Below are 13,638 nucleotides of genomic sequence, written 5' to 3'. Positions count from 1 at the left end.
CGCGCCCGGACCCAAGCCGCCGTGGTCTCCCACGTCCCACTCATTCTCTATCGGCCTTCGGGGCTCCGAGGTCTGCAAAGCCCGCAAAACGGGTCGGTTCGTTCCAGCCGTGACGTCACTGCTTCCCTGCAACGGCGGACGGGGTCGTGGTACCTGTCGGCTGAGATCTGTACCAGCTACAATGGAGGCGAGAACGATCACTGCTGACTTTCATCGGAGTTCTCAGCGAAGAGGATCGCGAAGCTTCACCTCCCCGGGAAGGGAACTTGCAGAACATACTTCTGCATTGTATACCGAGCAGGGTAAGAATTGAGACTCAAGTGTAGTTAGAACTTTTTTTGGAATATGAATTCCCTAGCGTCTGGGTTCCACATACATATTTGGATGTAAAGAGCTCTCAGGTGTCCTGCCTGGGGGCTAGACCACTTGCGTCCCAGGCTGGATGCCACCACTTGTTAGAGCTTTATGAGTTTGACCGACTTCTTGAAATTACTAATTTTTTGATAGTGCTGCTTGCCAAACCATGAAGAACTCAACGAAGACAGTGACAGTGGGAATTAAAGGAGTTCTCTAAGAAAGGCGCTTAAGATTAAAGGTAAGCCTTGAAGACAGGCATATAAATGGGTGAGAGAGTAGTAGTTTGAATATACAAATAAACTATGGTGATTTGCAAAACAAAGGAGAAACACAGTTCAGGGGAAGATAATTCCTCTTTACATAAAGTGCGTTTATCCCAAGGGGATATTTACTTGGAGGTGAAGGTCCCAAACTCTGGTAAGAAAGAGGTCAAAATAGAGATGTAGATTTGGGAGTTATCAACATACAGAGATTAAATGGCCCTGGAAAATTATATAAAACAAGAAAGAAGACCACTAAAGACAACTGGAATGATTGATTACTAACACAGTTTGAATCTACTTTCTATAAATGTTGCCAACAAAAGTTTATTGCAGGAGCGGGGTGTAATGTGGAGGGTGTCAATGGGGCCGGGGAGAGGGGGATATGTATAATACTTTTACCAATAAGATAAGGTGTTTTTAAAAAGTATATTGCAGTGTATAAACAGGAGACCATAAACCAGCAGGACACTCAGAGAAAACTTCCCTCAATTTTACTGTTTTATAGGGTTGATTACAATAAAACAAACCCTCTTTTTTATCAAACCCTTTTTTTTTTTTAGAATCACTGCTTTAATTTTTTCCTTTTTATTGAATTTATTGGGGTGACACTGGTTAACAAAATTGACAGGTTTCAGATGCATAGTTCCACAACACATCACCTGTACAGTGTATTGTGCATTCACCACTCCAAGTCAAGTCTTCATCCATCACCATTTATCCCCCCCTAGTCTCCTCCACCTCCCCGCACCCCGGCAAACTCTAATTTAGAGTTACATTTGTGGGTCTTGAACATTCATGTTTATAATCATTTTTTAATTTGCCCATTCAGTCCTAATATTTTCTGAAGCTGTCTTTGTTGTCTCAAATCCTTTTAAAAAATATTTTTATTGATTTTTAGAGAGAGAGGAAGGAGGAAGAGACAGAAACGTCAATGATGAGAGAGAATCATCAATTGGCTGCCTCCTACACACCCCCTATTGGGAATGGTGCCTGCAAACCAGGCATGTGCCCTAATCAGAAATCAAACCCCCGACCTCTTGGTTCCGGGGTCGATGCTCAACCACTGAACCACACCAGCCAGGCTGTCTCAATCTTTTTAATTACCTAACACTCCAAGTAATGTTTTTATCTATTTGCCCTGGAAATCTTGACAACTATTTGACAGTATGTGCCTGCTAACCTAAAATAAACATATGCTTTTATCAATAAATATTTGAGTTACTATACAGTAAATTATTTGGCATAACACAAATAGATCATCTTCTGTAGCAAATGTAGTCTCTCCAACAACCTAATCAACCTCTACTTATCTTCTCATACTAGTCCCAACACAGAGCTCTGAATTCCCCCAAACTCCAGACAAACACCCTGCCATTAAGTCCTTTTTCCATGTATAGAAAGGCCATCCCAATTTTCTTCTTATGCCAAGTTTCAGTTCAAGAATTATGTAAAACTTTCCCAGTTCTATAAACATTTACTAAATGCCTTCTCAACCATTCCATTTTCAATAAAAGTTATTAATTCTGAAAAGCTGTTTTGTATGATCCATTCATAGTTGTATCAAATCTCCAGTGATTTCAGTATATCTGACAAAAATATCATATGTAATAGTTTTAGGAAAAGAAAGAAAAATAGATCATTTTGACTTCAACCTATTGTTGTATATAATACGTTGGATATAGAGTACATATATAATATTGAAGATATAGGAAAGAATTATTTTGCAACTAAGAAAATAATCACCTATTAGTACATTTAAACCAAAAGCTATCTGTACTCTCAGGTGTTTTTTAATGTGTCTTGAAAGTCTTTGTGCAAAATGGAAAGAAATTTGTGTTTCCTTGATGAGGATGTTTATAGAGACTGCAAAGAGGTTTCTTCTGAAATGCAAACTATTTGCTTTCCAATATTACCTCCTGTCATCATGGACTGGAATGCAGCTAGAAAGAAAAAAAAAAACTAAGTTATCTCAAAATATAAATGTCACTATCATACATATCTTTTGGTAGGTCAAACACAAGTAATTTGAAAAATTACTTCAATGATTTTAATATTAAGTATAGAAGAAAATTGTCATCAAAAGAAACTTCACATATACACTGGCAAAGTTACAGGGTAAACTAACCCAATCAGCATCTTAAAAATTGGATTTACCCGCCAGGCTGGTGTGGCTCAGTGGTTGAGTGTAGACCTATGAACCAGGAGGTCACGGTTCAGTTCCCGGTCAGGGCACATGCCTGGGTTTCGGGCTCAATCCCCAATGTGGGGCGTGCAGGAGGCAGCCAGTCAATTGATACTCTCTCATCATTGATGTTTCTATCTCTCCCTCCCTCTCTCTTCCTCTCTGAAAGAAATAAAAATAGATTTAAAAAAATTTTTTTACCCAAACTAGAAATGTTTAATTGGTGTCTATATCGACACTCAAGGCTTACAGTCTGAAAACTAGAGGCAAGTAAGTTTGAAGGTAAAATATCAGCAAAACAAATCCTATATAATAAAAGGCTAATATGCAAATCAACCAAACGGCGGAATGACCAGTCGCTATGCCGCGAACTGACCATCAGGGGGCAGACGCTCAACGCAGGAGCTGCCCCCTGGTGGTCAGTGCACTCCTACAGGGGGAGCGCTGCTCAGCCAGAAGCCGGGCTCACGGCTGGTGAGCACAGCGGTGGTGGTAGGAGCCTCTCCCGCCTCTGTAGCTACGCTAAGGAATGTCCAACTGACGGCAGGGAGCAGGCCTAAGCCATCAGTCAGACATCCCCTGAGGGCTCCTGGACTGCAAGAGGGTGCAGGCCGGGCTGAGGAACCCCTCCCCCCGAGTACACAAATTTCATGCACCAGGCCTCTAGTTTCTAAATAACAGTTAAAATGTCAGAAATCTAATCACAAAGTTTTACTAAGTGAAATACACATTATGCCAGAAAAATAAGTGAAATTATATTTCTGTTTGGTAAACTTAGTAACCAAATACATTAAATTTTTTTCTGAGAAAGAAAAAAAGTTGTTTGATTAATCCCTTTTATTTTTAAAAAATATGTTTTTATTGATTTCCCTACTGGGATTTGAGCCCACAACCTGTGACCTCCCCATTCATAGGTTGACACCCAACCACTGAACCACACCAGCCAAGCTAATCCTTTCTATTTAAAACAAACAAAAGAACCAGCAGCGAGTTGAGCATAGACCTATGAACCAGGAGGTCATATTTTGATTCTGGTCAGGGGATATGCCCGGGTTGTGGGCTCGATCCACAGTGCAGGGCTCGAACCCCAGCTTCCTCATCACAGTTCCCTTGGGGGCCTAAGCCTTTAGTCAGACATCCCCCGAGGGCTCCCTGGCTGCCAGAAGGATGTCTGACTGCAAACTTAGGCCTGATCCCCCCGGGAGTGGGCCTAAGTTGACAGGTGGACATCCCCCAAAGGGTCCTGGACTGCAAATGGGCACATGCCGGGCTGAGGGACCCCCCCACCCCCGAATGCACAAATTTTTGTGCACCAGGCCTCTAGTATATAATAAATCTACATTCATCTTACCTCCCATGTTTTCTAATCCATTTGTCATAGTTTCTTTAATCTGTAAATCAAAATAGCTATACTTAGTATTCTTTAGACTTCAATGTTTCTACTTAATAGTTTTCATGTTTGCAAAAGACAGCAACACTGTTAAGCACTTTCTGTCTAAAAATAGATATTCTTAATTTCATGTAGGTAACCCAAAAAGGTTTCCTATCAATTAACTTTTTAAAATAAAATCCTATTTTCCCATTGTCTAATCTTCCACTGGTAACAGCACAAGCTGTATACCCTCTTTTCCAAAAGTACATAAGCACACACACATAAACTTTGCCTATCATTTGCAGGTTTTAAGAACATGCTAGGTCAGGGTCTCTGGACCCAAGATTAATAACTCCTGATTTTAAAGCAAAAAGAAGAGATATATCAGAATGTCCTGGGAGGGCAGGAGAGACATATGGTAGTGGAGAGGTGGGGGTACTAGGCGGTGCTTATAAGATTTTTGAGAAAGCACAGCTTCTAACACATTGTAGAATTCCATATTAATATTTGTTAAATTAATGAGTATTAAAATTTAGGACGGAAAATCTATTTATCTTACAACATAATCTAAGAAAAGTATAAGGTTAATAAAATTTCAGGTAAAGGGAATAATAAGAAAGGGCTTCTCAACCAGGAGGTTATATCGCCTGGGAGGCAAAGTTAATTTATAATATCCAGTACACTTCCCTTTTGTAGGAATTTTTATTATGAAACTAGTACATTGCTATAATAAATTCAAAAGCATGTCAAATAGCAGGAAGAATGCTATTGATAAAGAATAGAAGCAAATTCTACCTTTAGCTTTCCTTCTTTAAACCATTGACTCAGCTGTAGAATACCAGACTCAAATTTGTCCTTATAATTGAACACCATAAATCTTTCTCTGTATTGGGAAAGAAAAGAATAATGATCAGAGACCAGTGGGGGAATAAAAGAGTCCAAAATGAAATCATTCCAGATCTCTATTATGTGTTAATATTTCAAACATTAGGACTTAATCACAGAGTCTGGCCAGATACAGTTTTAGGTGTAGAGACAGGGATAAGTGCAGTGGAGTTCTATTGTTTTGTCTACCCTGCATTTATGACCCCGTTTGGTAATAGCTCTATGATTTTACTTTGTGGGTAACATCCTTTCCCTACCCTTTGTGACCAAAGCCAAGCCAGTATGAGCCATAAAGTATCAGCGTTGGGACTTGATAAAACTGCGAGAAGAAAGCTGTTCTCTTTTTGCTTGGATTGCTAACCTGGTCAAATGTAAGACTAGAGATAACAGCCATCCTCTTGCTGCTGCAAGAGGAGAGCCTGGGAGGGAGCACAGCCCAGAGGTGGAGAAAAACAGTCGTGATGCCACTATACAAACCCTGTATCCAGCCAGAGCTCAGCCAGTACTGTACTAATATTGGACTTCTCAATGCATGAGCCAATAAATTTCCCCTGTACTTAAGCCAATGTGATTGAGTTTCTATTACTTGCAAAAAAAACACTTGCAAAAGATTTATAGAACAGATGCAATTTTTTAAAAGTTTTCTGCCAAAGAGCTAATTAACTAAAACCTAAGTACTGAATCAACTTAAAATATCTATTTTCAAGTTTTATTTATATAAGAAAAAATTATACATGGAGAACAATGCATTTCACATACACCTGTGATCTTTAAACCCCTTGAATCCGGTAAAAACAGGAAAAGATAGAACACACCTTGCAATGTTTCTTTCTTTCTGAATTGCCTCTACATCAGGAGGTAGTGGAGGAGAAGAAGGCACATCTTTGTTGTACTGAGAAATTTGACCACACTGGATGATGTGACTGTTTTTATTCATCTGTTCAGATAAAATAGGTGATTATACCCTAAGATATATGCCTATCCCATATATGACTTTATGGCTGCCTCAAAGAAAGCCTCCTTGACCACTGAATTTAATCCTTTAGTGCCAATTAATATATTTCATTTTAAAGATTTACCCAGTATATGTATTTAAGAGTTTTAATAGGCTAGAAAATAAGTCCACTTCCAAGGAATTAGAGGTAAATGAGAATTTGGTAATCAGCAAAAGAATTACATTAATTGTTGCTGTCGTTGTTGTTGCTACTTTTAATAGTAGTAGTAGCAGAGTATTTCTTTGTATTTAAATAATTTAACCTCAATTGCAAATAATTTTACCTATAGTAAAGGACAATGCAGTGTTAATAGCTGATGTTCACATTTTATAACATTGTCAATAAAAATAGGTAAATACCTAATGAAAATCCATTCCCTACCCAAAGTCAGGGGCCATGGCTGAGTTGGTTCATGGTGAGTTAGGAGTCAGAACTTCACCATTTGAACAATACAACTGTACTTTTCACAAAAATTAACTGCAGGTGAAAAATATAATAATGCTAGCAAAGAACTGAAACTGACGTTCATAGTGCAAACCTGTAAGTGGAAGTAGGTATATCAGCAAGCTCTTCTGTTTCACTTAATTACAGTTGATCACTTGATCATCATTAGTTTCTTTTTCTCAATAAACCCAACAATCTTATACAGTTTTTTCTATCTCTTAGTATCAGGTAAAAATACATCACATCAGATAAAATATAGCATTCAAATTTGTAAGAAACAAATCAACAAACTACCTGGCTTATCACTGTATTACTTATGTCACCGCCAACATTGTCAAAGTAAACATCCACACCAGCTGGGCATAGTTTCCGGAGCTGTTCTGCTACATTCTCTTTTTTATAATTAATTGCAGCATCAAAGCCCAGTTCTGAGGTCAAAAGGAGGCACTTCTCATGTGTTCCACAAATTCCCACCACTCGGGAACAGCCCATCAAGTGACCAATCTAGGGGGGAAATTTTAAATTATTAAACAACTTTCTATGTCATATTTACATTTTAAAATGTGAAAGCATACAAGATATTATAAGTATATGAGAGTGTTCACAATTTAGGTTAAAGCATACAAGATATTATAAGTATATGAGAGTGTTCACCACAATTTAGGTTAGATTACAGGGCTTTCAGCTAAAAGTAATTTGAAATCAAAAGAACAGAAAACAGATATAATGCCATTCTTAAAAGCATTAAGATTGAATAAAATTAGACTTAGTTTGAATGCTAAAATTCCAGAATTTAAAGCTAATTTCATGAAAAGAATAGTCAGATCCCAAACATCACTAACTTGCAATTTAATATTTTTCAGTGGGATGGATCTTGTGCATATAGTATTATGTTAAGTGAAATAAGTCAGATAGAAAAGTGAAGAATGTGATTTCACTCATGTGGGATATATCCCACTCATGTGGGATATAAAGCAAAAAGCAACAAATGAACAAACAGAAAATTCATAGACACAACAGAATGGTGGTTACTAGAAGGAAAAGAAGGTAAGGGGAGGACAAGGAGGGTAAAGGGGGTCAAGTATATGGTGACAGAAGGAGACTAGACCAGGTGGTGAGTGCACAATAGAGTACACAGATGTCATATAATAAAGTTGTACACCTGAAATTTATATAATGTTATTAAACAATGTCACTCCAATAAATTAAATTTTTTTAAAGTTTTAAAATATTTTTCAGGCCTGTGAGTAAAATCACTACTAAGATAAAATATTTTATTTCAGAGGTTTCATACTATAAAGGCTATTATTCATAAAAACAATCTTATATCATAAAGAGCTAATATACAAATGGTTGTCACACCCTCACGGCATCATGCGTCTGTTGGCTCAGACGCTCAACACTGTACTTTTCAGAGGAATGGGGACCAGCCAGGCACAAATGAGCTCGTGAGAGAGGAATGGGACCAGCCAGGCTGCAGCCCAGGAGAGGGACAAGCCACCTGCCCAGGGTCCCCTGTAGCTGTGACCGGTCCAGGCGAATCCGGGCCAGGTCCTGGGTGCCTGTGGCTGGCCAGAGAAGGGAATCCTGGGTCCCGGGTGCAGGGCGAGGCAGAGGCAGTTAGGGGCAATCAGGCAGGCAGAGGTGGTTAGGGGCAATCAGCCAGGCAGGCAGAGGGGTTAGGGGAGATCAGGCAGGCAGGCGAGCGGTTGGGAGCCAGCAGTCCTGGATTGTGAGAGGCAGTCGGACATCCCCTGAGGTATCCCGGATTGGAGAGGGTGCAGGCTGGGCTGAGGGACTCCCTCCCCCCGCCCATGTATGAATTTCATGCACCAGACCTCTAGTGCATTTTATAAAATTCTATCATAATATTTACTGTATTTGAAGACTTTTTTTATACAATATGTGTTTTTTTTGTTAATCCTCACCAGAGGATATTTTTTCCATTGATTTTAGAGAGAGAGGAAAGGAGAAGGAGAGATGGAGACAGAGAGAAACATCAGAAGCATCAATGTACGAGAGACACATCAATTGGTTGCCTCCTGCACTGGCCAGGGATTGAGTCTGCAACTGAGGTATATGCCCTTAACCAGAATAGAACACACAAACCTTCAGTCTGCAGGCTGAAATTCTAACCACTGAGCAAAACTGGCTAGGGCGAGTTTGTTTTTTATTTTTAGTTCATGAATTCCACATAGGTACTTTGATTTTCTTCCTTGGATCGTTCTAGCATTTCCTGTGTCTATTTTTGGTTAACAGAGAACAAGATACAAAAATCTACAACATTTTTCATATTATTATAAAGACAGTCTAAGCAGGTAATATCATTTCTACCAGAAATGTGCAAATAATCATAAAATTTGTTCAATTTTATATTTTAAATGATCCTATATAATAAAAGGATAATATGCAAATTGACCAAATGGCAGAACGACCGGTCGCTATGATGCACACTGACCACCAGGGGGCAGACGCTCAACACAGGAGCTGCTCCCTAGTGGTCAGTGCACTCCCAAAGGGGTAGCGCAACTCAGCCAGAAGCCAGGCTCACGGCTGGTGAGTGCAGCGGTGGTGGCAGGAGCCTCTCCCACCTCTGCAGCAGCGCTAAGGATGTCAGACTGACGGCTTAGGCCCGCTCCCCATGGGCTCCAGAACTGCGAAAGAGTGTAGGCTAGGCTGAGGGACCTCCCCCATTCCAGTGCACGAATGTCATGCACCAGGCCTCTAGTATATATATATATATATATGTGTCCAGAGATTCAATTATGACTACATTTTTAGAAAATCAAATGATTCTCAGAAATTATTACCTGCCCAGCCAAGGATCCACAAGCACCAGCAGCCCCACTAACAACCATTGTCTGATTAGATCCAGGAGTTATATGACCTTTTTCCTGTATTCCAATCAAGGAAGTTAAACCAGGCATACCAATAGCTCCAAGAAAATATGAAATATGTCCATTCACGAGTTGCGGGTCTACCTAAAATGAAATATATATCTTTTATTTGTATTTATTTATTTTGTCTAAATATATATCTTTTAAAAAGAAAACCAGGAATCCCAGTTTTAAGTCAACAAGGTAGAAACAACCTGTTATAGGCTGAATCATGTCTTCCTGTGGACAAAAAAAGGGTTTCTACAGAAAGTAACCTCCCAGGGTGATCTGATCATAAATTCCTAACAGGGCAGGTCTTGGTGGGTAGCCACTCCCCAGGCATATAACTTCTTTAGTAAAAGGTTTATTTTTGCCTTAAGCAAGCCTATCTTAGGTTACCATTCTTGTTAACTATCCTGTAATCCAGTTGCTGCCTTGCTTTCTCCCTCCTTCATGTAATCTTCCTTATGTTTTCTTAATTTCAAAATGTATAAAAGAACATGTAAAACTCATTCTCCAGAATATCTAAGATCTTGCTTCCCAGCAATTGTCATCAGTTTGGCTCAAATACATTTTTTAAAATATATTTTTATTGATTTTGGAGAGGAAGGGAGAGGAAGAGAGAGACAGAACCATCAATGATGAGAGAGAAACCTTAATCGGCTGCCTCCTGCACACCCCACACTGTACATCTGCAACCTGGACATGTGCCCTGACCGGGAATTGAACCATGACCTCCTGGTTCATAGGTCGATGCTCAACCACTGAGCCACGCCAGCCAGGCTCAAATAAATTCTTATAAAAATTTTCTAGTCCCGGCCACGTGGCTCAGTGGTTGAGCATCGACCTATGAACCAGGAGGTCACGGTTCGATTCCTGGGCAGGGCACATGCCCAGGTCCCAGGCTCAATCCCCAGTGTGGGGTGTGCAGCTGATCAATGATTCTCTCTCATGTTTTTCTCCTTCTCCCTTCCTCTCTAAATCAATAAAAATATATTTTTTTAAAAATTCTCTACTGATTTGGACATTTCTTACATTGGCACTCCTAAAATTCATATGTTGAATACTTAACCCTTAATGTGACTACACAGGGGTGACAAAGGTAGGTTTACAGTTGTAAGTATGTGAAACACAGAGTTTATTCATGTATTATTATTTTTTAAGTATTGTGCTGTTTTCCACACTCATAACTATAAACCTACTTTTGCCCCAACCTGTACATGAAGCTGCCAGTTTTTGCAGGTCAAAACAGAAAAATATTGGTAATTTCACATGGTTCAACCTAACAGAAACCAAACTCAAGATTTCTGACACAAGATGGAATTTCAAGCCCAAACCAAAGGAATTTCTTAAGTGTCAATTTCTCAGGAAACTTTAAAGCATACGACTACAAGGGGCCTTTGGTTCTTAGTATAAAATATTTTTTGATGCTTCTAGTTCAGGTTTTATTTTATATCTGTAAAATTTGAGAAATAAATTAAATATGGAAAACACCACCACTCACTGGTAATCTAAGAACTTCATATATAGTTACAGCCAATAGTGGAAAAGGAACAAAGGCTTTCCACATTTTTGCAGATATCTAAAAGAAAATGTATGCTCCCCACCTCCCCACCCCCTTATCAAACAACTGAAGACCAAAGGTACAAAATAAGGATTACAGTGGAGAAAAATACTTTTATATTATACATCACCTTTTCTAGGCTATTTCCATCCAGAATAGCCTTGGTTTGCCAGGGCCAGTAGAAAGAAGTCACAAACTCGCCTTTAGTAAAATTTGTGTGTTTGCTTTCTTCTATAATCCCAATACCTCCTCCGTCAACCACTTGAGACAACTGCCAAGGTGCTAAATAATCAGACCCAGAGTCTTCATTCATTTTACAGCGCTAAAAAAGAAAACACTGATTAGCATAATTCTGTCTAATAATACTGAACCAGTTTACTAATTTATCTAGTGACCTAAGGAAAGGTATATAATAAGTAATGTTAAGTACAGTGTTAAATAAAATTTATCTTAATTTCTATCTTCCTTTCAGTTTTTTATTCTGGAAAAAAACTTGTATCCTCTCTCTAACAAGTAAAGAAGTGCAACTCAAAAGAAATTTAAGTATATTCTAAAGTGATGATAGTTCCACAATTTTGTGAATAGACTAAAAACCATGAATTGTACATTTAAATGTGTGAATTGTATGATACGCGTATTATATTTAATAAAGCTGTTAAAATTTTTAAACAATTACTTGAATACATTTAAGTAATGTTACAGACATTATACTAACAAAATTAATTCAAACTACTGGGCCAGTGGTTTCAATGGATTTTGGCAAATTAAGTATACTTACATGTTGATGACAATATTATGAAACTGTCTACTTTTTATAGAAAACAAATTAGTATCATATAGACCAGTGGTTCTCAACCTTCCTAATGCCGCGACCCTTTAATACAGTTCCTCATGTTGTGGTGACCCCCAACCATAAAATTATTTTCATTGCTACTTCATAACTGTAGTTTTGCTACTGTTATGAATCGTAATGTAAATATCTGATATGCAGGATGTATTTTCATTGTTACAAATTGAAAATAATTAAAGCATAGTGATTAATCACCAAAACAATATGTAATTATATATGTGTTCTCCGATGGTCTTAGGCGACCCCTGTGAAAGGGTCGTTCGACCCCCAAAGGGGTCTCGACCCACAGGTTGAGAACTGCTGATATAGACCATAATGGTACTCATTTCTTTTGGCCTAGCAATTCCACTTCCCCAATGGAAATAACACATACAACAATGAAACTATTTTTTATTTTTATTGATTTCAGAGGGGGAGGGAGAGGGAAGGAGAGGGAGGAAGAGATAGAAACATCAATGATTAGAGTGAATCATTGATCTGCTGCTTCCTGCATGCCCCCTATGAGGGATCAAGCTCGAAACCCAGACATGTGCTCTGACTGGGAATTGAACTGTTACCTCCAAGTTCATAGGTCAACACTCAACCACTGAGCAACACCGGCCGGGCAAAACTATTTTTATACAGTTGTTTATCACCATCCCTTCTGAACTCCTCTTTCTAATTTCTAATACTACCTATTCCCAAAACATTTTTAAGCTTTCCCCAACTGTTCAATTTCCCACAATAAAACAATGATAGGGAAAACTTCAGACCAAGCACTACATCATACCCCTAACCTCAGGTGGATGTTCTCTTTATTCAGCCAAGAAAAAATGCCACAATGACACCACAGCCTCCCATGAAACTATGCTAAAGACATCCTGGAAATTAGTGAAGGCTCTCTTCTTCTCTGTGGCTCACTCTTGCCTCTCTCATGAAGCCAAGAATTGGAGGCCTACAGTGTGGTCCAGGAGATGGAAAAGATGGAAACACTGCTTGATTAAGGGTGGTCTAGTTCAGTCAGAAAAGACCAAATAGGAATTGAAGCAGAAGCTTCTATAGGTATATGCTACACTTCTGCTTCTGTGTCCCTCCCATGTATTTTTGGAAAGCAAGTGCAGCAGCCATTGGATATTGGCCAGACCAAGGACCTGACTCAAACAAGGCTAAGAGAAAAACAGAACCACCAATGTAATGATATTTCCACTAGTTTTTCATATGAAGATATGTATATAAAGTCACTTAAATATGAAATCAAAATAGTATACACACATTAAATATAACCATGTAAAATACTGTACACACATGGTGATTGAAATTAGTTGTGATTTTGGAATGATATAAAATTGCAATGATTTAATGTTCATTAGATTCCTTTTTTTTTCATTTAAAGTTGTTTATGTTCTTTTTTTTTTATAGAACAATGTCTAGTGAAGGCAAGTGATTAATTATAATTCCCAAGTGGAGTGGCACACCATCCCATGCTGGGACACCTGGGGAAAGAAGTGAGTTCCCTCCTTCCTTCCTTTAATTAATACTTAATAAGCACCATGCTAGTCCCTGGAGATGGAGTGATAAATAAGATCTTATAAACTGGATAAATTTGAGAGAATTTCCAATCCTAATTTACTATCTTCAAGCTTTACTTACTACTGGGAAGTAGTCTGGACATTTGGAAGAAACTGATAACCACCATGTGCTACTATAATGGAAATCTTCCTTCTATAACATTCCTTAATAACACTAGTGAATAAAAACAAAGGCAATCTGTAATTCACAGGTATCAAAATATAATTGCTCAAATATTCGTTAATCATGAGGATTGCTCAATAAAATTTAGATGCAGCATTAAAAAATATAAAAGTAAAATT

General features: G+C 38.5%; 1 protein-coding gene and 1 long non-coding RNA gene across 2 annotated transcripts; one reads left to right on the top strand and one right to left on the bottom strand.

Moving 5' to 3' along the window:
- The first annotated feature begins 6 nt into the window (after positions 1 to 6).
- LOC106724303 lies at positions 7 to 13,529 on the top strand. The gene is made up of 3 exons (XR_001360061.1): positions 7 to 302; positions 508 to 595; positions 13,187 to 13,529. It is a non-coding gene; the product is annotated as an uncharacterized LOC106724303 (long non-coding RNA).
- Positions 2,260 to 11,288, bottom strand: PTGR2 (prostaglandin reductase 2). Its single transcript, XM_005883599.2, has 7 exons — positions 11,069 to 11,288; positions 9,309 to 9,479; positions 6,793 to 7,002; positions 5,875 to 5,996; positions 4,970 to 5,057; positions 4,154 to 4,193; positions 2,260 to 2,560 (listed from the first exon to the last, which is right to left on the bottom strand). Exons 1-7 carry the CDS (start codon positions 11,249 to 11,251, stop codon positions 2,475 to 2,477), a joined length of 900 nt encoding a protein of 299 aa, XP_005883661.2. The 5' UTR covers positions 11,252 to 11,288; the 3' UTR covers positions 2,260 to 2,474.
- Positions 13,530 to 13,638: the final 109 nt, after the last annotated feature.

The sequence above is a fragment of the Myotis brandtii genome, unplaced genomic scaffold (genome assembly GCF_000412655.1).
Source record: "Myotis brandtii unplaced genomic scaffold, ASM41265v1 scaffold793, whole genome shotgun sequence".
NCBI classification, from domain to species: domain Eukaryota; kingdom Metazoa; phylum Chordata; class Mammalia; order Chiroptera; family Vespertilionidae; genus Myotis; species Myotis brandtii.
The sequence above is the reverse complement of the archived record's forward strand: the minus strand, read 5'-3'. Positions and strand labels throughout refer to the sequence as shown.

Coding starts and splice junctions, on each gene's coding strand:
- PTGR2 (XM_005883599.2), bottom strand. CDS start 11,251: ATGAATGAAGACTCTGGGTCTGATTATTTAGCACCTTGGCAGTTGTCT. Junction 4,194..4,969: donor TTAAAGAAGGAAAGCTAAAG/GTAGAATTTGCT, acceptor TTTGATTTACAG/ATTAAAGAAACTATGACAAA. Junction 2,561..4,153: donor TGGATTAGAAAACATGGGAG/GTAAGATGAATG, acceptor TTTTCTTTCTAG/CTGCATTCCAGTCCATGATG.